The sequence below is a fragment of the Protopterus annectens genome, chromosome 8.part0, assembly GCF_019279795.1.
Source record: "Protopterus annectens isolate FY-2018-M chromosome 8.part0, PAN1.0, whole genome shotgun sequence".
NCBI lineage: Eukaryota > Metazoa > Chordata > Ceratodontiformes > Protopteridae > Protopterus > Protopterus annectens.
In genome coordinates, this window is record NC_056741.1 from 1,773,733,073 (window position 1) to 1,773,756,234 (window position 23,162).

Consider the following 23,162-nt stretch of genomic DNA (forward strand, 5'->3'; position numbering starts at 1 on the left):
TCAGATAAAAATATTTTTAAGAAAGATCTGGTGATGTGGCTTCACTATTTGGATGATTGCTGGGGTGTCTGGTCTGGAAACTTGGAAGGTGGGAAGGATTTTGTAAAATATCTCAATTCTAATACTCTTAGTTTAAAATTCACTGATAGAATAGAGATGAGTAATATTGATATTCTGGATGTATAGGTAACCAAAGTAACTGATGGTACTATTAATACAGGCATTTTTCATAAACAGTTTACTAAGAATGGTATATTAGAGGCAAGTAGTTGCCATCCAAAACACATCACCCATAATATACCTAAGTCGCAGTTTTGCAGACTTAAGCGTATATGTAATGAACAAGAAGATTACAAGATGGAATTGAATAACATGAGTGATAGATTCATTAAAAGAGGTTATGACAAGTTTAACATCCAAATACAAAAATCGATGGCTCTTAACTATTCCCGGCATGAATTTTTGAAATCAACCAATTTCAATTCAGATAACTCTAGCACATTTAAACCTAGGTCCAATCAAAATGTTAGATTTGTGGTTAATTATGGAACAATTTTTTTTTCAACATACGGACTGTTCTAGATAACCATTGGGAAGTGCTCAAATTGGATCCTTTTTTTGACCAGCTTTTGGATTCTAGATGTTTATATAGTTTTAGATAGGGTAAGAACTTAAGGGAATCCCTTTCTTGGTTTAAACAGATTGATTGGCCTAAGGATGGTATATCCAGAGGCTTACCAACTGGTTCACATGCCTGTGGTAATTGTGTATACTGTAAGGTGATGTCACCAACCAAATCTTTCACTTCTGTTAATACTTCTAAAGTTTTTGATATTAAGCATCTTATCACTTGCCACACAGAATGGGTGATATACATGGTAGTAAGCCTATGTGGTGCCTTTTATATTGGTCAAACCTCTAGAAGTTTGAAGAGCAGAATTGCTTTACATTTGAGTGATATCAATTGTAAACGCGTAAGAAGTGCTGTGTATAAACATTTATGTGACCATAACACTGCTTCATTTCTCTTTGTTGGTATTGATGCTATCAAGGGTAGTAGATTATCTGATTTAAGCAAACATGAAATTTTGGATAAAAAAGAAAGAACGTGGATGATTAAGCTTAGGGCTCTGTACAAACTTGGTCTCAATGATCACTGGTAAATAAAACCCCCCCTCCCCCCTTTTTCCTTCCTTATTTACTTTTACTCTTTCCTAACAGTTTTTTAGTTTATATCTAATAACTGTTTTGTCATACTCATTAATGGATATATGTAGTTGTACGAGATTATATACTTTTTGGTATTTATTCATGTACAGTTTAAAGTTAATATTCAATAGTGTTTTTTCTATTTAAAAGTATGATAATATATTGAATATGGAGATTAACATTTATACTATTATGTATATGCTATATACTTTATATACATATGTATGTATATATTTATTTGTTTTTTTGATTTTTTTGTTTAATATATTTTATTTATTTTTTCAGTGTAACTGTCATTGCCAGAAATCTCCTCACTATAAAACATGGGCTGGTGTGATGCTTGCTTGTAATTTTACACTGACGAGGCCAGGGGGCAAAATCGGTCACCCATCTGTGTTTTTCTTCAGCTCAGCCGAATGGCTGCATGATGGAGCTACCTGAATGTTTGTTCCGTCTTATATTAAAAGTACTTTTGTACCTCTAAAGTGCTTTTGGGTCTAATTACTTTATCCGATATTGGATTTATCAGCTTTGCTATTTTGAGTGCTGGAATCTTTTGTTTTGGAGCTTTGTATTTCACTCCATGCACCATTTTTGGCGACGTGCACTTGATTCTTTTGGTGTGTACATATATATATATTTATATATATATATATAGATATATACATATGCATGTATGACAGATTGCTCCTTGCCTAACTAATGCTGCCACACTTCTCTATTCCTCTTCAATACTGATGGACATGAATGCTACCCAGGTGAGCCTCATAAACCAATGTTATAACAAAGTTGCGAAATTCACCACAAACAAACAATCCTTATAGGGCACACTACTGCCTGGCACTCAAACATTTAAACTAGATAGAACTACCCCAAACCACAGCTCTCTTCCAAATGGTCACTTGCCACAAACTCATATACAAACCAGAACAATTCCCCATATTAAACAACGTCATCAATATCTTTTCGTCAGCAAGATACCTGTCAAATAAGGTAGCAGAGTGACGCTGAACTGAGAGAGAGATGATGACAGTTGATGCAACACTGGAAACCCGTCTAGAAAATGGGAAAAAGGGGGCTGATGAAAATGATGATGATGTCCTTTCTGCTACAATGTTAAGGAAACCAAGTAAGTCCCCAAGTAAAATAAATGATGTGAGGGGATGACATTGCAACTTCATTGTTTTCAATAAGTTGTGTTTTGTTTTACTGTAGATTAAGGTCACACTAAAATTAATCTTCTTTTTCTTCTATAGTTAATATTTCTGTTTGCAGAAAAATGAATTCTAGCATTTTTACATTTTAACCCCACATGTGTACAAATGATGGTTAAAGAATATGTATGCCTGTCATTTAAAATTTTTCTAAGTAGACAACATAACAGACACCATATGAAATATTTATTTCAGGAATTAAAAGTATTTAAAATATTGCAACATATACTGCTGTAAATGTTGCTAAAACAGCTCAATTTTATTATTAATTGTTCTCTCAAAGACAAGTGTAAAGTTGTTGTGCATTTTAACAGGTGTAATAATTATGTCATACTGGTTGTATGTACATTTTTCCATTAGATATTCCCAAGGCCAATCCAAATCTGACTACAGATGAATTATATGGTTTGTTGTAGAACTCCCCTAAAGAGCATGTTAAGTACAATCTCTGTACATCTTAAATGTATCTCCTGATTTACACCAATAAATTGGTAAGTAATGTACAGATCTAAAACAACAAACAGTTTTAAAATAGTACAATAACCTTTGCTACACTCTATGGTGGTAGAAAGATACAAGACTATAACAATCATTTGTCATGGATGTGTCTGACATTAACTTTCATTTGCTTGTTGTAGAGACAAAATGACGGGTCTTCATTTACTGATGAAAACTTGCATTCTTTAATGTTTGATCTACTGGAAGCAGGATCTAATACACAGGCTTCTGCGACATTATGGTCATTGCTTGTTCTGATGACATACCCTGATATTCAAGGTACAAATTTTCACTGTTGCAAACTACTGATAAGATACTGTGATTTGAAGGCAGGTATTATGAAAAGCACAGTTTCTTTTTTATTTGTTTGTTAATCTCTCACTGCTGTGTGAGTAGCATTTTCATTTGCTAAAAAAGTAAATCCAGTAAGCCGAACTGTTTCTTTTAAGGACACCTGAACAGCACATTCTTACATAAAACTACACATTAGTCAGATAGAAACCAAAAGAATCAAACCTGGGACAAAACGAAGATCAGCTTCAGGATAACTGCAGGTGGCTGAGAGAAAATTGCATGAGTGTCAAGTTCCTGAAACACAAGACATTGAGGGGTATCACACCAATTGCTTTTTCCATAGGAAATCATTGCCAGCATGATTTCTATGTTTGTGCAAGAACTATTCCTTTGTTACACTGACTCAATCAGGAAAAGTAGAAAATATGTCTAGAGCTACATCAGCAAACCTCCTTTAAACAAAGTATCATGGGATATATTCAAATTCCTCCTGAAGGAATAAAAGTGTTTCAGCTCACTATCTTGGGAATGCACAATAAAACATTGCTCTTTAAAAATGTAGAAAGGTCAATAAGCTGTTGTTCATGAGTTATAAAAATGTCTTGGCCTTCTTAGCTAGGTCTGATCAAGAAGTGCTATGCTATATATGTATATATATAGCATAGCATTCCTGCTTTTACCAGAAAGGCTCATCCAGACTCTGCTACACTTTGCTGTGAATGAAGGGTTAGTTTGCTGTTATTTTTTGTATTTCTGTATTGCCTTTCTATATTTTGAATACTGTAGTTTGTTTTCTTTACCTTGTGTTTTGCTTGTATTCTGTTTTAACAGCATATTAAAACTTCAAAAGAGACCACAGCTCTCTCTGTTCTGAGTCAGGCAGAATTTTTCCCCTCCCACCCATTTAAGTTGTCTTGTTAAATACCACTGTCTTTCTAGTTGCCCGCCTCTTATGTTAATCTGACCATATATCTCATTTCTCTCTACTTTCACTGGCTTATGTGAGTAATCACAAAACCATCACTTTTGAAATCCCACCCCTTCAATTATTTAAATTTATAGGCCATCCTACAGTATTTCATAGTACCAAAATACAAAAGTAACCACCCCTTTCAGTCCATCTTGCTGTTTTAAAAATAGTAACTCTCCACTAAACCTTAACTTTTTAAACAGGTAAAACTCAAGTTACCTACTTTCATATCTAACTTCTCTAGTGCACACTGCAGAGTGCATTCTTTTCAATCTTACCTTTAAGCATCCCTGTTACTAGCGCTTTTTCTAATACCTAAAAAGATCATCTCTACTTGACTCCAAGTAGACTTTTCTCTATCTGTTAAACCTAGCACTTGCTCCTACAGTACTTATTACCTTGATACGGCACTCTTATAGATAGCACCCCAAAAGGCAAACCCCATTTCTCGGTCACCCACGTCCCCGGAATCTCTTTTAAAGTTTTTGTCTAGTCCTTCTAGCATGTCGAGGGATCAGTTGCTAGTGTCCTCTCCTGCTCAGCTGGTGAACCTGGGAATATTGAGGCAATGTTACAATTGCCTCATGTACACAGAAAACCCTCTCCTCCTCCCACAAAACACAAATACATGCGAGAGATGCAACTATACGGCCAAACTGGAGGCTGAGCTCTCTCAACATAGGACTGGCAAGACCAGTCAGGAGGAGAAGGTTACCACACACACTATAGACCCAGTCTCACATAGTACCATCACAACCTCAAATCATACACATAAACACACAAAGACATCCTCGGCGGCTCTGATCAAAAATCTACCAAAACAGCAGAGGCCACCAAAGCAGACACCCAAACAACCACCACCTCAGAACACAACACCTGCAACACATAGACCTCACAGTCAGAGTGTCAAACAGTCACAGCCCTTAAGGCCAAACACAATGCCAGACACACTAGTCATTGGTGACTCCATAGTCAGACACACTGACGTCCCGCTTACCAGACTGAGTAAGGAGAAGGTCACAGTAAGCTGCCTGTCGGGCGCTAGAATCCGCCACATAACGCAAGCACTCAGGTCTCTCAACAGCAGGTACAAATACGACTCAGTCATTGTCCACGCTGGTGTAAACGACCTGAGACGTACCTCCTTGGACTACATGAAAAGAGACATTGAGGAGCTCTCTGATTATGTAGCCCAGGCAGGTATGACCCTGACCTTGAGCAGTATCCTACCTTCACCAAGAATGATGCCACAATACAGAGATAATATGATCAGCTTTAACAATTGGCTTAAACTCTGGTGTCATTCAAAGGGGATCCAATGTCTGTCTGCCTGGGATGACATGCTCGACAAGCCACGCTGCTTCGCAAGGGATGGCTTGCACCTGTCACCCCTGGGATTCCGGATATTGGCAAAGGCTCTTGCCACCCCCATAGTGCCTTTTCTAGGCAAGGCTCAAATTCTAAACCTACCACCCTAGAACACAAAAAAGGAAAAAAACTAAGGGTAATGCTGCTCAATGCCAGAAGTCTAAATCTCAAAATGCACGCACTCGAGGCCCTTCTCAGTATGGAGAACATCGATGTCTGTGCAGTGACAGAAACCTGGTTCAAGGCTCCTGAGAGCACCCCAGCACTATCAGGTTTTACCTCTTATCATGCGTTCCGCCCCAAAATCCGGACAATACCAAGAAAGGAGGGGGGGGTATCCATATTCATCAAGGACACCCACACCGCAAGACTGGTGGCAACGCACGATGCATCGGAGACCATCCAGGTGCAATTAACCATAGGCAAGACTGCTCTGCAAATTGTAGCATGTTACAGGCCACCCTCACAAACTCAGGAACCTCACATGGCCTTCCTGAAAACACTAGAGGGGATAAATGTATCACCAAACACCATCATACTAGGTGACTTCAATTACCCTAATATAGACTGGGAACACTACTCAAGCCCAAACACCCTAGCCCAAAAGTTCCTGGAATTCATAAACTCAAATGCCATGGAACAACTAGTCACCATCCCCACAAGAGGAGAAAACATACTTGATCTCATCATCACGAACATGGTCAAGGGTGTCATACCTTTTAAGGATTTTGCTCTATCTTGTAGTAGCTTCCTCCTTTTGTTGTAGAGTTTGTTTATGGCTGGTGTCCCCGGCTGTGTGCTCCAACAACTCAACGAGGAATTAAACCCACGGCTAGGACAGCTGTTTAATCATAGTCTTACCTCTGGATACGTACCCAGGGAGTGGCGCACTGCAACTGTGGTCCCACTTCACAAAGGCGGTGCCTTCACCGACCCTGGAAATTACCGGCCCATTAGCTTGATAAGCCTTATCTGCAAAGCCATGGAGAGGATCATAATGGACCTCATAAATAAAGACATAGGGAATTTGCAGACTTTGGATCCATCCCAGTTTGGCTTTGTCAAAGGCAGATCATGCCCTCTAAACTTGGTTGACTTTTTCGAAACAGTCACCAAAGCCATTGATGAGGGAAAGGCAGTCCATACAGCCTACCTCGATCTGGCGAAGGCCTTTGATACAATACCCCACTCGGGTATCATTGAAAAACTCATCAGCTTAAATGTTAACCCATACATCACAAGATGGGTTGCAAACTGGCTGAGTGACAGTACCCACAGGGTCAGAGTTGCTGGCGCCATGTCAGACTCAAAGCCTGTCACAAGTGGTGTACCACAGGGCTCAGTCCTGGGCCCACTCTTGTTTGGCATCTACTTTTCCAAGTTCAAGCAAACACAGGAGGGTTATGGCTGACAAAGTTTGCAGATGACTGCAAACTGGGCCATAGTAGAAAACACATCTGACACAGATATCCTTCAGAAGGGTCTCACAGAAACGGATAACTGGTGCCAGAGCCATGGCCTAAAGTTAAATGCCAAAAAATGCATAGTCATACCCTTCGGGAAAAACAAGGTTACCCCTAGCTACCAAATAGGTGGCAATCCACTGAGCACAGAAGAAGTTATCAGGGACCTGGGGACCCAGGTTGATAGTAGTCTGTCATTCGACACCCATGTAGCTAAAGTAGTTAGGAAGACCTTCTACATTGCCCACCTTATCATGAAGGGATTCTCATCTAGATCAAGGGAGGTCATAGTCTCCCTATACTCATCACTCATCAGACCAATGATTGAGTACAATGCCCCATTCGGAATGTATCTGACCCGACACTTGCAGCAGCTGGAGAGGCCACAAAAGTTCCTCACCAAAAGGATAAAGGGTCTCAAACATCTGTCCTATGCTGCCCGACTGAAAGAACTCCAGCTCTATTCAGTCGCCACGCTTGCTCAGAGGTGACCTTTGCCTAACATACAAGGCCATGTCAAACCCAGATTTGATGAATATGCTTCACCTCAAAAAATCTAGATCCGTCAGAGCCACAAGGGCGGGATACTTAAACCTCGACACGGCTATTAATAGGACGTGCTGGAGGGATAGATTCATCACCCAAAGACTCCCTATGCTGTGGAATAAAATCCCGGTATATGTGAGGCAGAGCACCTCGCTGGCCTTGTTCAAGAGAAATCTTGACCAACGGATGGGAGATCGCAGATATACCCCAGGGATTACCTCAGTGTCACTGCTCGACAGAGGCACAGCAAAATAATTGGTATAGTTCCCCATACTAAAGGGGTGGCGTAAGCCACAAAACTATGGGCTAGGCTTGTAAATGCCCTCGGGCAGATAGCCTAGTATGAACCTATGAACCTATATATATATATATATATATATATATATATATATATATGTATGTGTATATATATATATATATATATATATATATATATATATATATATATATATAGATATATATATAGATATATATATATATATCAGTTTGTGTCTAGATATCCAAATGATGACCTCATAGGTTATCCTACCTGTAGTCAGTTATTGTCTGCCATCAGTTATCATCACTATCATGTTTTCTCAAAGTTATAAGCGCCCAAAATCATTTAATGTTTTGTTATTTAACTGTGTCATTTATTTACTTATAATTTGACAACCAGGTAGGTGAACTGACCAACAGACCCCTTTCAGTCATGACCAGAGATGATATGACACAGCCTGTCTCATTAGAGAATACAATTTGAAGCCGACATTTTAAAGAATAAAGGGTACCATTGAAAATGCCATCAGTTTTCTAAAACAAATTAGGTTTTAGGTGGAAATGATATATTGGCTTATGCAAGAGACACACAATTATTCATTGTCTTAAAAGCATTACCATTTGGACTCAGTAATCAAATGTTATTTTAGCTTTGCTTTGAATGTTTTTAGAGCATTTAGTTACCTGACATCTGTTGACAGTGGATTCCAAGTGTCTGGGTCCATTTCAGATAACATTTTCGCACCTGTGGTGACGCCTCACATTTGTGAGGCTAATTTGTTTGTTACCCTTGCATGGGGATTTGCTTTTCTACATAGTTGTGTGTCAATAGAGTTTGTGTTAGTTGCACAACAGGTTACCCACTTACCTTTGGTGCAAAATGCTGTGAGTTTGATTCCCACACAAGGTAGATGAATTACTGACAATGCAATGTAACACGGGGAGGGGTGCTACACTCCTGACTGCAGTCCTTTAAGTGAGATATTAAACTTAGGTTCCATCTGATTGAGATGCAGTTAGCACAGGTAGATATAAAGATCTCATGGCACCTCTTGGAAAGAGTAGGAAAAGTGTCCTGATTTCTTGGCCAAATTTACTCTGATAGTATAAGTACCACTTCAGGCCTTCGCTGAAAAGAAGACAGTAGCCTACTGGGACTAACCTGGTCAACAAAGGATACATAAGAAAATAAATAAGCAATTAAGGGAACATAAGGGATAAAAGCAGCCTCAAGGAGTGGTGCAAGAAACTTACCTTCCTGCAATAAAACAATACTAGCTGTGTATTTTGTGCTTTAGTGGCTCAGTGAGTTTGCATTCACACTGCAAATGAAAACAGCTAAAGTTAAGCAAATAAAGGATTTATACCTTGATCTAGCCACCTTACTGTGTTATAAGAGATCTGGAATAATTGTTCCAACCTCTATCTGTCCAATTTACTTTTCCACTACTTTATTATCATGTGACAATATGAGGTATTGCCAGCTATGCCAGAAGAAGTAGGGCAGTGGATGTGTAACATATGCCAGGATAGATAGCTGGAGTTTTGTATATGTCATTTGTATATCAAACTGATTTGTCCAGGTGCTTGTGATGAAAATGTATTTGTAAAGTTGCTTGTGATAAACAATGTACCAACAGTGGGTCCTGCTGGACAGAAAAAATGCACCTGTATGTCAGACTGTATGGTAACTGTTGAAATTAATATTGTAACAGAGGATACTGGAAGTGACAAGGTTAATCTCAGTCCAGCTAACTTTGAAATATAGGCTGAAATTAAATTACCTGGTTTAGGCCATAAATATTGTATCTTACAGTTCTGACTGCAGCCAGAGACAAAATGTCTGTGAAAACAAGGAGTAAGTATCCTGCTGTATTGTCCTTAGCAGTGAACTAATGGTAACCCCAGAAGGGTAGAAGTGCTGAAATGGTTTTATGACTTTGAGGTGATATAACACATTTTAGCAAAGCTCTATCTGTATATATGGTAACACATATGTACGAGATTCTAGTTCAGTTTCTAGTAAAGGGGATTAGTATGGGAACCAGAAGTCAGGTGAACAGATGTATGTGATGTCATTCTGTAATCTAGCACTAAAATTATGTTTAAATACTAGATGAGACAGAAGTCTTAGAGCAGTCTGTTTTTGAAACCTGACAACATAGAAGGATCACTCACTTACTTCATCTTGTCTTGCTTTATTAAGTAACCAGGGAATAGTAATTCTTTAGATCAGTCAGGAAAATATAGTGAGATTAGTTAAGTACTGTTTTCTGTATCTGTGTGAATCTATTCATCTGCATTATTGTAATATTTCCTATGGCTGAAACTCTGGTGTTTATTGTAAATATTTATTGAGTACTTTCAGGTTGTTTTATTATTTATCATTAAATATATTTAAACTTTTCATTGTAGCTGGTCCTTTAGAGAATATCTTACCGTATGAGAGTACTTATATTTATTTAGCAACACTATGGCCACTCCTGAAAGCCTTGCTGTTTGGTCAACATTACCATTTGTATTAATATTAGTTTTACTCAGTATAATTGGGTACCCTTGTAAGAGCCTTAGAGTAGCTGGCTTTGGAGTGTCCTGGTGGCATTAATTACCTGATAGTCTGGGAAGAAGGGCACAGCTAGTAAATCTGTGCCAGCCATTCCCAGCTGATAAGATGGGGTCCACTTGTTATGGGCATGTTTCCCTCTTATCTAGGTCTGCTTTTTTTTTTTAGTGACTTTTTTTGACTTTGCAATTTTTCCTTTCTTCATAGGTGTGTACTAGGCTAATGGCCCTGGGGCTTTACAAGCCTAGCCGTAGGATTACCCTGACATAGTGCCTCCCGACCTTAGCTTCCAGTGCCTCTGTCTAGTAGAGACACTGGAGTATCTCTGGGGTGAAGTTTCTGTTTCCCATGCACTCATCAAGATTTTAACTCTGTATAATGGGGAGCATCATACAGTTGAGACCATCAGTATAATGTCAGTTTAAGAGCTTAATTCCATGTTTAATTTGATTTTTTTCTATAAATTGTATATACAGGGGAATGAGAGCTTGTATAAATGACATGAAGAGAGTTCTGATGTTAGGTAAAACAGTTAGTGAACATTTCAATCTTTTGATAGGGAGTGAGTATATACATTGGAAGAAAAGGTAGATAAAATACGTATGTGAAGGGGCTCGCTGGATATGGGAACATTCCATAGTGAGTGGGGTGAGATGGACTGAGAAGAGACAATAGTACAGGAGGTGGTTGAAGCAGCAAATATAAGAATTCAACAATTAGATGAAAGGATTAAAAATAAAGGGGACACAGCTGAATTATTTACAGTGTTTGATTCAATGATGGTGAGATAAGATGATGCAGAGCATGGGGCAGACAGAATGTCTGCACTACAGGCATGAAGGAAAGCCTAGAAGATGTAGAGAATGTGTGTTTTGTGAACAATTCTGTGACGAAAACCTTTGAGCCTAGTATTGATGGTCAGATTAATCTAACACACAAACTGGAGAGTTTATGAACATGGGAGAATAGACCAAGACATTCTGGTGAAGTTTCAATAATGTTATTTAAATGTGGCTATTAAAATAGACAGCAGTGACAAAGGATGATATATAAAAGTATTGAAGATAGTCACTGCAGGTCCACAGTTGCAGTTGGAAACTGCAGTATGGAACATGAGAGTAGGGACAGCCATATACATACCCACCAATGTTAATGGTTATATGGAGGGGGACAAGTGGTATGGACAGAGATCTTGTAGGAAGCAATTTTTATGACAGAAATATAATGTAAAAAAGTTCAGTGATTTGTGCAAGCTTGTAATGGGGAAATGTTGGCAAATGCAGCTATAGATTAGCTGGCACAGCGGAAGGAATGTCCAGTTCAGTCTGATCTGGAGAAAGAGAAGGAGAGAGAAAGATTGATGAAGGGACCTAAACAGAAGAGATACTGAATGTGTCTGAGATGGAAGGAGAGAGCTGAGGGGTAGTGGGGTGTTGTGTCAAAGAATGTAGGAGTGTCTACAGAAGGACTGGATAGCCAGATACAGTCAGCCTACGGAGTCTGTGATTGGTCTTCTTTTAAGGAAACACAGAGATGTATTTGTGGAAATCTGTGTCACATTGATCTGTTTGAAGATAACAGAGATCAGGAAGGCCAAGTATATGAGGGTCACAGTATTGGAAAAAGGAGAATGGATTTATAGAAATAGTTATGTAATGTCTCTCTGTACTGTTCATCATATGTTTATAATGTATCATTTCAAGGGAGTTGAATCCTGTTATGGGGGAATTGTAAGGCCTGATCATTATGTAAGTATGAAAAAGTACTAAGCATATTTTTAGTACAATGTGTGACTAAATTTAGTAAAGACAGCTGTGAGAGTTGATTGAGAAATGTTAAGTTTGAACAGAATATGATTTATTAAAATGCAGGTGAGGGGCATGGTTTGGTAAACAATACAGAATGAAGGGGAAAATATGTCATGTTTGAAGAAAAGCATTTAGTTCAGCTGGTACATGTTGATAAAAACTTGTTAGTTGCATTTCCAAGAGAATTAGTGTTAGCACAATGTCACGAAGAATAAGAGAGATATGTTACATGCTAAGTTGCATTTTGTCAGAATACTAAACACCTGCTTTGTTGGTTGATTCCCTGTTGATTAAATCCTTGCAATTTACAAATGAGATCACAGGGACATTAGGGATAATGGAACTTATCCTTTTTCCACTCCTGTACAGGCTCATTAGTATATTTAAAGATGCAGGATGGACGGGGTGTTCAGGAAGCCTTGCTTGGCCCCACAAACATGCTATGTTTTGTACCATCTATTGACTTCAGTGGCATTGCTCATTAATGTGTTTTTAATTTGGAATGATTGTTAACAAAAAACATTGATTTTTAACCTGACACTTAATGTGCCTCTTCTAATGGAATTAAGGGTGCATTGCTCAGTATTCAGTTATTCCTTTGTATGGAAAAAGGAACAAGTACTTCATAATTTAGGAGACTGAAAGGACATTAGGCTGTTGATTGTTTTTTTCCTCAAGATGTGATTGAAACCTGCAGACTGTCAAGCTGTGACATACTGTGAACAGTTCAGGAAATCAGACAGATTGGCCTTTATTATAACCATTATGTATGTATGAACCATTTCTTCAGAAAGAGATGTGAGATGTCTATGAGACTGCATGTGACCAAAATGGGGTAATTTCTTTATATAATTTCTTTTGCTAGTGAATATTTTCTGTTTGTTTTGTATATTTTGATAACTTCAGTAAAGCATGCTTTCTGAGTGTACAAACTTGGTCTTTTAAGCTGTCAGTATTATTGATTGTCAGTGATGCCAAGTTTAGTCCCTTTCCTTAAAGGGTACAGGAACAGATTTAACTATCTAGAGCAGGGTGTTCTAAGACTTTGCATTCTTCTTCTTAAAATGGGGGGAGGGCTGAAGGAAATTGCTGGGAAATAGTAATGTAAAGTAACATTCTTAGACTTCTTTACTGATGAACAAGTTAGTGGTAGAGAAAATACTTAGAACATCCTGATTCTTATCTATTGATATGGGGTCAGATAATTATTATAAAGGGTGTGGTTTTCAGATTTCAAGTGTCAGGCCACAGAGGTGCTGATTGTGGTTACTGGTGCTAATGGTTTGCACTCAGGTTCATAGGTTCATAGGTTGGTACTAGGTTATTGGCCCTAGGGCCTATACAAGCCTAGCCATAACAATTCCCTGGCTAGTTCTTCCCACACTACTTCCCTGGACCCCTGTCTAGCAGGTCGACTGACGTGACCCCTGGGGTGAATTTCCTTTCTCCCATCCAATCGTCAAGGTTTCTTTTGATGAGGGCCAAGGAGGTGCTCTGCTTGACATGTATGGGGAGTCTATTTCATAGCCTGGGGAGTCTCTGGGTCAGGAACCTATCCCTCCAGCATGTTTTGTTTATTGTGGTGACAAGGTTTAGATCCCTGGAGCATGTGGCTCTGAGGGATTGGGATTTCTTTAAGTGTAGCATGTCCAACAGCTCTGGGTTTGACATGGCTCTGTATGTTAAGCAGAGATGGCCTCTGAGTAGACGATATGTGACAGAGTATAGCTGGAGTTTTTTAAGGAGGTCAGTATAGGGCATCCGCTTTAGGCCTGTGATTCTTTTAGTGAGGTATTTCTGTGGCCTTTCCAGTTGTTGCAGATGTCCTGAGAGGTACATACCAAATGGGGCATTGTATTCTATAATGGGTCTAATGAGGGATGAGTACAGTGGGACAATGACCTCCTTTTTTCTGGATGAAAAGCCCTTAGTGATGAGGTGTGCCTCATAGAAGGATTTCCTGACTGTTGTGGCGATGTGGTTATTGAAGGTGAGACCACTGTCCACCTGTGTCCCTAAGTCTCTTATCACACTTTTGGTGTTTAGTGTACTGCCACCTATGTGGTAATTCACGGGTACATGTTTTTTCCCAAAGGGGATAACTATACATTTCTTGGCATTTAGCTTGAGCCCATGGCTCTGGCACCAAGCATCTGTTTCTGTAAGGCCCTTTTGTAGAGTATCCACATCATTTGGGGATTCAGTATTGGCTCCCAGTTTGCAGTCATCTGTGAACTTTATTAGCCAAAGTCCCTTAGTGTTGGCCTGTCCTTCAGAGAAGTAGATGCCAAACAAGAGCGGTCCCAGGACTGAACCCTGAGGCACTCCACTTGTCACTTGTCTGGAGCTGGATTTGGAGGGCGACTTTTACAGTGTGGATTCTGTCAGTAAGCCAGTTGGCAACCCATCGAGTGATGTAGGGATTAATGCCCAGCTTAGTAAGTTTATCTATGATTCCAGAAATGGGGGATGGTGTCAAAGGCCTTGACGAGGTCTAGATAGGCTGTGTGGACTGCCTTACCCTCATCCATGGCTCTGGAGACTGATTTGAAGAAGTCAGTCAGGTTCAGGAGACAAAATTGGCCCTTCACGAACCCAAACTGGGTGGGGTCTAGTGTTTGAAGGTTGCCAGTATCTTTGTTTATAAATTCCATGATAATACGTTCCATGGCCTTGCAGATCAGGCTCGTCAGACTGATGGGGCGGTAGTTCCCGGGATCCAAGGTGGATCCCCACTTGTGGAGTTGGATAACTGTAGCTGTGCGCCACTCAGTGGGCACAAAGCCTGAGGTGAGGGTATGATTAAACATGACACTTAGGTGAGGTGCCAGTTCATTTTGAAGTTCATGTAGTACACAGCCTGGTATGTCATCTGGCCCCATGGATGCTGTATTCTTAGCTTTGGAGAGTGCCTTTTTTACCTATGTAGCCATTATTACTGGAATTTGGCAATCATCCGGGATTAAGATGGGCCATTTAGGGGGTGAGAGGGGGGGGTGAAGATGGCACTGGATCGATCTGACAGGATATTGGCAATATCCTGGGGATCAGTATATTTAATGTCATTCTGTTGTAGCTCAGAGCAAATCTGAGCATTGCCATTTAGATTCTTGGCATAGTTATAGAATGCCTTGTGGTTGTCTTTGGAATCTTTGGCATTTTTATTTTCGTAACTAGCTTTGGAGGATTTTACGAGGCATCTCAGCTTTTTACTGAGGCTGGTAAGGGAGTTTTTTGCATCGTGGTATTTTCCTCTTTTCTGCAACAGTTTCTTCCTTTTGTTGTAAAGTTTGTTTATTGCAGGGGACCACCAGATCGGCTTCCTTTTTTTGGAGGAGAGCATCTTGGTTCTATTTGAGATTGCAAGATTCATGCATGAGTGGATGTGCTCATACAGTGCCTTAGTGTAGGACTCAGCAGTCGAACTTTCATTTCCCGTCTGCATGGGTGTCATGAAGTTTGTCACTTCTGAGTTGAGTAGCATGAAGTTGGCTTTGGAGAAGTTTTTTTATGGGGGTTTCCTTACTGGGGAGTGGGGGTGGGATGTGGATGTTAAGGGTGATTAGCTTATGATCTGACCTGACCAATGAGGGGGTGACCATAGGTGTGGAGCATCGATTTCCCATGTTGGTAATTACCAGGTCTAGGATATTGGAGCCCCTGGTGGGACTATGGATTAGTTGATCCAGGGCATTGGAATTCATGAATTTAAGAACCGTTGGGCAAAGGTGTTGGTACATGAGTAGTTTTCCCAGTTAATGGCAGGGTAGTTGAAATCACCCACTATTAGGGTGTTTGGTTGTATCTTAATATTTTCCAGTATGTTAAGAAAGGTGCAGGGGTTATGTTCGCTATCTGCTAATAACAATCCATAGTGTATGGTTTTCTCTTAAATGGATTGAGCTTGTAAAGGTGGAAACCTGTTGGGGGAGTCTGCATTTAAGAGTGAAAGGCTGACATTAATGGATATGTTGATGGTAATTTCATATCAGTAGTAGATGAGTAATTCTCTATTTAACTGAAAGCATTAAAACTTGAAAACATGAAGTGGAGTGTTAATTGTTCTCACCGTCATGGCCAGTCTCCCAATGAGTACATACAAATTTCACTGGCCATTTGCAGTTTTCTCAGATCTTATAGATGTTCACCAGTCCTTTTCATATGAACCACTGACTCCCAGGGAGTTTAACTTCTCATTTCCTTTTGAAATTAGCTTTTAACAGGACAAGCAACACTCCATCCACACATTAGTACAATCAAATGGTCACTCAGAACATCTTTTCATCTGCCACTTGAATTCCAAAGATGTACTTTTAAACCCTGCCTGCAGTTAGTCAAGCCTTGGCTGCATAGTCCTTAAAACTCTGTACCCTTAGAATGTAAATGCAGGAGAGGCCCATATGGCTGTATACTGAAGATGAATGAAAATATCTTAATGGTTATTATAAATGATAGATGGAGGATAGGTATACATAAACAGCTAGATGTCGATGTATAGATTAGATTTAGCTAGCTAGATAGATTGATATATATATATATTATATATATATATATATATATATATATATATATATATATATATATTTAAATTTAAATTTATTAAGTTGAAATGTTCATATGGTAAGTGTCATATTCAGTGTAGTCCCATGGAGAAGTCCCCAAAGTAAACAAAATAACATAAAAAGAAGCATGCAGGTGACTTGATTTTGCAAACATACTCTGGTTGATGGAAACATTTCTGGTAAGAGTAGGATAATATGGCCCATCACCAGCACTATTATCCTAAAGGAGGGTAATTGAAGGATTGCTGCCTGTATAACCTTTACAGGAGACCAGATATCAAAGAATCTTATAGGATGAAACTCTCTTGGTGGAGTTCCACAATGTCCTCTTGTAGGTGGGTGGATTCATGCACTTCACATGCTGACATCATTACATGTCACTGACTTTACTAGGGAACACAAGTGATCACCCCAGTAAAATGTATCCCTTCACCATGTCTACTGTTCCCTATTTGGTCCTCAGTTCCTGGTTCTAGGAATTTTGCCACAAGGAAAAAATCTCTGAGAAGTCTGGGACCTAACCAGCAAGAAGCATGTCTGCGATTATCTGGTTAAAAGCCACTGGTTTATTTGGAATGATCTGATGGTGGTACAGGAAGGCAGATGACAGATGCGGGGTGGGTGGTGAATGGAGATGAAAAATTGAGTAGAACAATTTACTGATTAAAAATATATTAGCACATAATGTAACAAAAACATAATTTATAAACAGAATATAAATTACATCTGTCTCAACAGATTTGGAAAAATGGCAGAACAATATAAGTTATAAACAAGAAGACCAGTCTAGAAAAAATAAGAATTCAATAGAGACTACTGTTGTAATATGGTATAGCTTAACCAGTAATAAAATTTGCATATCAATATCTGTGAAATAGTACATTAGAAACATTATAATTTTAGTGTCAAATAGATATACAGAAGAATGAAGGAAACTGTGGATATTCTATTGTCAGATGGAAACTACATGATCCACAGTTAGTCTTATTAACATTGATGAAATATGACTGTTGTGTTGACATTACTAATGTTCATAAATTTTGGCATGCAGATCATGTTTGAACCCATAATTCACACACATGGATAATTCAGTAAAAATATTGCTACATAGCCTGTCAAAACAATGTGAGAGCATTAAGAATGTTTTGTCTGTGGTGGGAAATTAATAATCTTAGTTTACAACTTTCTAACACCACTAGTAAGGGGTCATTCTAGTCTTACTAATAAGAATACACTTTAAAAATATAATGCCAAATTAACCAAACAGACTTTATCAATATAACAATACATGCTGTGATTTTATCTGTCTAGTTATGTATTTATTTATCTATTTATTTATTTATTTATTCATAAATACTCTTTACTGGTATAACAACACTTTGCTATTTTATCTATTTGCCTATCTTCCTATTTACTTAATTATTTATTGATATTGTAAAAGGTGGTTGTTTGCTTGAGGTGCAGTAAATGAAAGGAACAATTTAGATTTAATATATTCTGCTAAAACTATTATAATTATCTTCATTTTACAGAGAAGTGCTACAGTGAGATCCACTCAGTTTTTGATGGCAAAGAAGAAATAAGTTACACGGACAGAGCCGACATGCCATATACAACGGCTTTCATTCATGAAGTGCAACGATTTGCAGCTATAGCTCCATTTGGAGTTTCCCACTGTTTTACCAAAGAGGTTTCTTTTCTTGGATATACCATCTCACCAGTGAGTTAAAATGCCAGTAAAATATTGAGAAACTTATTTATTTTGCCCATTTTGTGGACATATTTGAAATGTGGTGGGTATGTTACCTGGATTTAATAAGTACCATTGTGATTAATACTCTTTAGACAATGACAAGAATTTTCTGTCTGCCAAAGCAATCCACTTTTTAATTTGCTTTATCTTCATCTGAAGCCCCCAGTATTATATTTGCAAATGCATTGAAAGCTTTACAACTGCATGATAACATGATGATTTTTTTCCTTCATGGTTATAGCCAGTTAACTGATAGATTTTTCAGTAGAAACAACCCAGTGTTTATTTGTCAGTGCTAAGCGAATTTGGATAATGCATGTACAAAGAGTCCTTAAGAAGTCAAAGATGCATATTCATGCTGTCTATTGAAGTCTTACCACATAATATAGAAAGTTCATCATGCATTGTTTTCTTTTGTATTTCCATCAGAATTTGTATATCAAATAACTTATATTTTTTGACAAACACATTTGAGGTCATGGCAGAGTTTAATACTTTAAGATCAGTGTTATATGCGAGTCAGCCACAAATAATGAACTTTGTACTTCTGTTAATAATACCTGTCTGAGAAGCTGCTGCTGCCTGCAAATTTTTAATACCCCCCCCTCCCCCCTGTCTTAGAGTCTGATGCATATTATGCACTGCAGGAAGCTACAAAGAATTAAGGAACCAAGTATGGTGGTTAAAGTGAATTATCATATCTCTAGTGCTGTTGTACACTTACCCATGCACATAGTATGAGATTAGATGGATTATCAATGAAAAAAAAAAAAGAATTCCACCTTAAAGTTACTGTTTACCTTCCCAGGCCTCAGTATTATCAGAAATAGTTCCACTAATGTAACTGATAACTTTCTTTAGAAATGTTTGATATTTACAGTCACACATAGCAAGGAAGCATACCTCAGGATGTTGCTAGTAGATGAATGCAGTGCCAGTGAATGAAATTGTTGCCCAGGTCAGTATATATGTACATCATGCGTTACTCTTTTCTTGGATTGCAACCACATTTTTTTGCATTTCCTTATTTTTTTATTTGTCAGACTGCAAAAACAATCAAACAAAAAGATTAGTCTTTTTCCTTTATGGGTCAATCCTGAGACACATCCACCACTTGTCCATTTAGGTTTCCTTGACCCCATACCTGTACCAACATCCCGTTTGGGAGAAAATGAACCATCCCATTTTCAGGTACTCAATATTTTGTAGGGAAAAAATGTGTTGATTGATTCTGTTCCAAAAAGAAAGCAAAGTTTGATTAGAAAGCAGTTATATTTCCAAAATTTGTTAGTCAGTCCAGTTTTATATGTATTTTTATTCTATGGAACAACTAAACCAGCTAAATAATAATTAAAAGGGCATTGTAAAATATATTTATCCAGAAGTTGCACTAATATAGAAACGGAAAAATCTGTGTTAAACTAATTGTTGTTTTACTCAGCAAAGCTAAGCTAAACTTAGAAAAATGGAAGTCTGTAAAATGTTACATAAAACTCTAATACTGATGCTAATGTCATGTCTTTCCATTTTATTGATTCTGGAAGCTAATTATCAAGGCGTATGCCTTGCTAAGGAAATGGAGTGTATACCAGATCTACCTGAGTTTGTTTACATATAGGCTAATATTGGCAGATTACTAGATCTTAACTAAATAGGTACGTATATTATAGAGAGCCCTGCATGCAAAGTACTTCTAAATAATTTGAATGAAGTGACATTTCTTTGTGAATGCCAAAGAAAGTAATTAGTCTTAGCTGTATGACACAAGCATGTTGGGGCCATCTACTTAGACCCAAATTTACTGGAAAGGGAATATGTGGGCTCAAACTCCTTCCTATGAAATTTTACCACAATTGTGAACATTTGTATTCAACTATAATGAGACAGGAACAAAGGATTTTAAATGAAAAAACACCCAATATGGGAAAATTGTTTTATAAAATGCATGCTCCCTATACAGCTATATATACTTTTTACAATGTGTACGTTATTGCTTTCATTTTATCAAAAGATACATTTAATGGTTGATGAATTAAGTGTCATAAACTAGACATAGTACAGCGATATAAATATTTTAATTTGGTAGCAAGATCACTTTTAAAAATAGTTGGAGTATGTTTGACTAACATCAATATCTTTGTTTTGTTAGGATGCATTTTATATACAATTATAGGTATATTTTTTGAGCCAACTGAAAAATGCATCAATGATGAAATTATTGAAGAGATGGCTCAAATCACATGTGCAAATAGAAAATTTAATAGAAAATACTTTCCTGTTGTTGATTTTATTTCTACAGTATGCTCTATAATGTTCAATAATGACTAAAATGCAAACAAAAGTAAGGTTGGTGAGAGAGGATAGCCCTAATGTACACCTCACTTTTGAGTCTAAATAATCAAATCAACTTTATATACACATTCAAAATTTGGACTACGCTAATAATAATACGGAGTAGACTGGTTATCTTATAATGTTTGATAAATCTGTACCATGTCTGATCACACTGGCAAGTTTCATTACTGTACTGTTTCTTAAATAGCTTAAAAACCTTATGGAGAGCTAGAGAATGACTATTTACATTTTCCTCTCCTTTTGAAAAATTATACTGGTAATTTAATATAACTCTCTATAAAATCTGGTTAACTGTTGTAATTGTTTTTCTGTGGTATAAATAGTATTTCAGATGGAAAACATTTTTACAAGTTAAAAAGAAGGCTATTGGCCTGTACATTTTAATAGTCATTAAAATCGTTATCTGGTTTACAATTCATAAGGGAAAGGGGGAGCTTATGTCTGACTCTGACGTAGAAAGAACTTGAAATAACACCAATGCATAAATAGCAAGACAGGTGGAAAGTAATTTGCAAAACTCAGCAGAGAGTTTATCAGAATCAGGAGCTTTATTATTATTAGATAATGCCAGAGTTGCATTGAGAAGATTTATTTGAAATGAAGACAAGGAATATTTGGAAGTGCTGCATTTCTCTAAGAATACTATAATCTGACTTACTGATACTGCTGGTATCACACTATTGAGTCCCAAGGGTCTTTTTATAGCTTCTTGTCAAAATTAAACAGGTTTACAACATGTATGTGTCAAACTACCATTCTGCAGCCCAGATAAAGTTCAGAAAATGTTTTGCACTATAATCACTTGCTGGGTTAGATAATAAAGTTTTGAAATGATTTATTGTGGTCTCATTTTTTTATATCACAAAAATCTGGCATTTTAACAGGGGTGTGTACACTTTTTATATCCACTGTAGTTATGTTACTTAAAGGATACAGGGCCTAAACAACATGTCCTACATGGACTGACTCAAAGCACTGTCACTATACTCTGTGTCCTATAGACTGTAAGAGGTGACCTGTATCTGGCATCCTCCAACCCATTACTGATGGAATTACTGTACATCAGCAAGTCAAATGGCATGAGAAATAGCATATGGATCTAAACCTTTTCTGCAACATCAATGAAATGGTTTAGAGAGACAGGCATATCTTGCAGAAGATACCATTGCTCTGGTACAGACTCTCCATCCATATAAAACGAAGTTGGTCCCTGTCCATAGCAGTAAAAACTAAGATATATGGATGGGAAACAGAAAATTTACCACAGAACTGCCCCCTGTACTACTAATGGACAGAGGCATTTATTTAAATGCTTTATCCCATGCATCCCCTCAAATTATCTACGGTATGGTCTCAGTTATTCCCATTAGGGATAATATATAATTATTGACCATGGGATGGGTACAGCCAATCTATAACCAAATGGGATAGGTTACTTTGAGCAAAAAAAGGGGATTAGCAAGGCTTAAAATGGCCCACAAGGGCACCTAGCCTAGTACTTACCTATGAACCTATTAAGTCAGGTGTGGTAAATAATGATTGTTCTTACAAATTTCTCCTGAAGACGCAACTCATCTGTTAGACTACAATAGGCCTTCATATGACATTAGGCTATGAATGTTTTAGTGTCAAAATTGTATTATGCAAGTGCAAAATATCTAGGATTAGATTACAGTGCACCAATAAAACTGGAAACTAAATTAGAGTTCCATGTGTATTTCTAATACATTTATTTCTGTGGCTCCCCAACTACTGCATCTTCCCAGGTTAGTACTAGGCTAACTGCCCTTGTAGGACATTTTTAAGCGTAGCCAATTACCCAATGTGGGGAGGGAGAATCAAACCCTGTACCTTGTGCTTGTAAGGCAACCTCCCACTCAATTCCTAATAACTGAATATGAGCCTACATAATTAGTTTTATAGTTCATCCCTCTTTGTCTTTTGGTGCATGTGCTTTTAAGTCACTTCTCATAACAAATTATTAGGAATGATATAATAATCTTAAATTTGACCTGCATATACACAGTTGCACAAAAAACTCACAAAAAGCTAAGGATGCTTTACACAGCCAAAAACTTTCTCACTAATGCAACTAAAACTACACTTTCCACTACTTTCCTCTAGCCCCTCACACTACTTTATTGCATTTCAATCATTACTAACCTCCAGGCTTCACAAAAAACTTGAACATGAGCATGTTGTCTCATTGAATGCAAATTTGGCAAACCTAAAAGCAACAAGTGCTGTTCGCTAAAATTACTTTTGCTGACAGTAGAGTTTTAGAGTTTGCCTTTTTTTCTC

The 23,162-nt window shown here is 37.8% G+C and overlaps 1 protein-coding gene across 1 annotated transcript in view; it reads left to right on the forward strand.

Moving 5' to 3' along the window:
- The window catches only part of LOC122808563 (cytochrome P450 2J2-like), a 555,879-nt gene that overhangs the window by 518,706 nt on the left and 14,011 nt on the right, over positions 1-23,162 (forward strand). The window contains exons 6-7 of the mRNA XM_044079519.1: positions 3,062-3,200; positions 18,286-18,473. Coding sequence (XP_043935454.1) covers positions 3,062-3,200; positions 18,286-18,473 — 327 coding nt within the window. The remainder of the gene's footprint in view (positions 1-3,061; positions 3,201-18,285; positions 18,474-23,162) is intronic.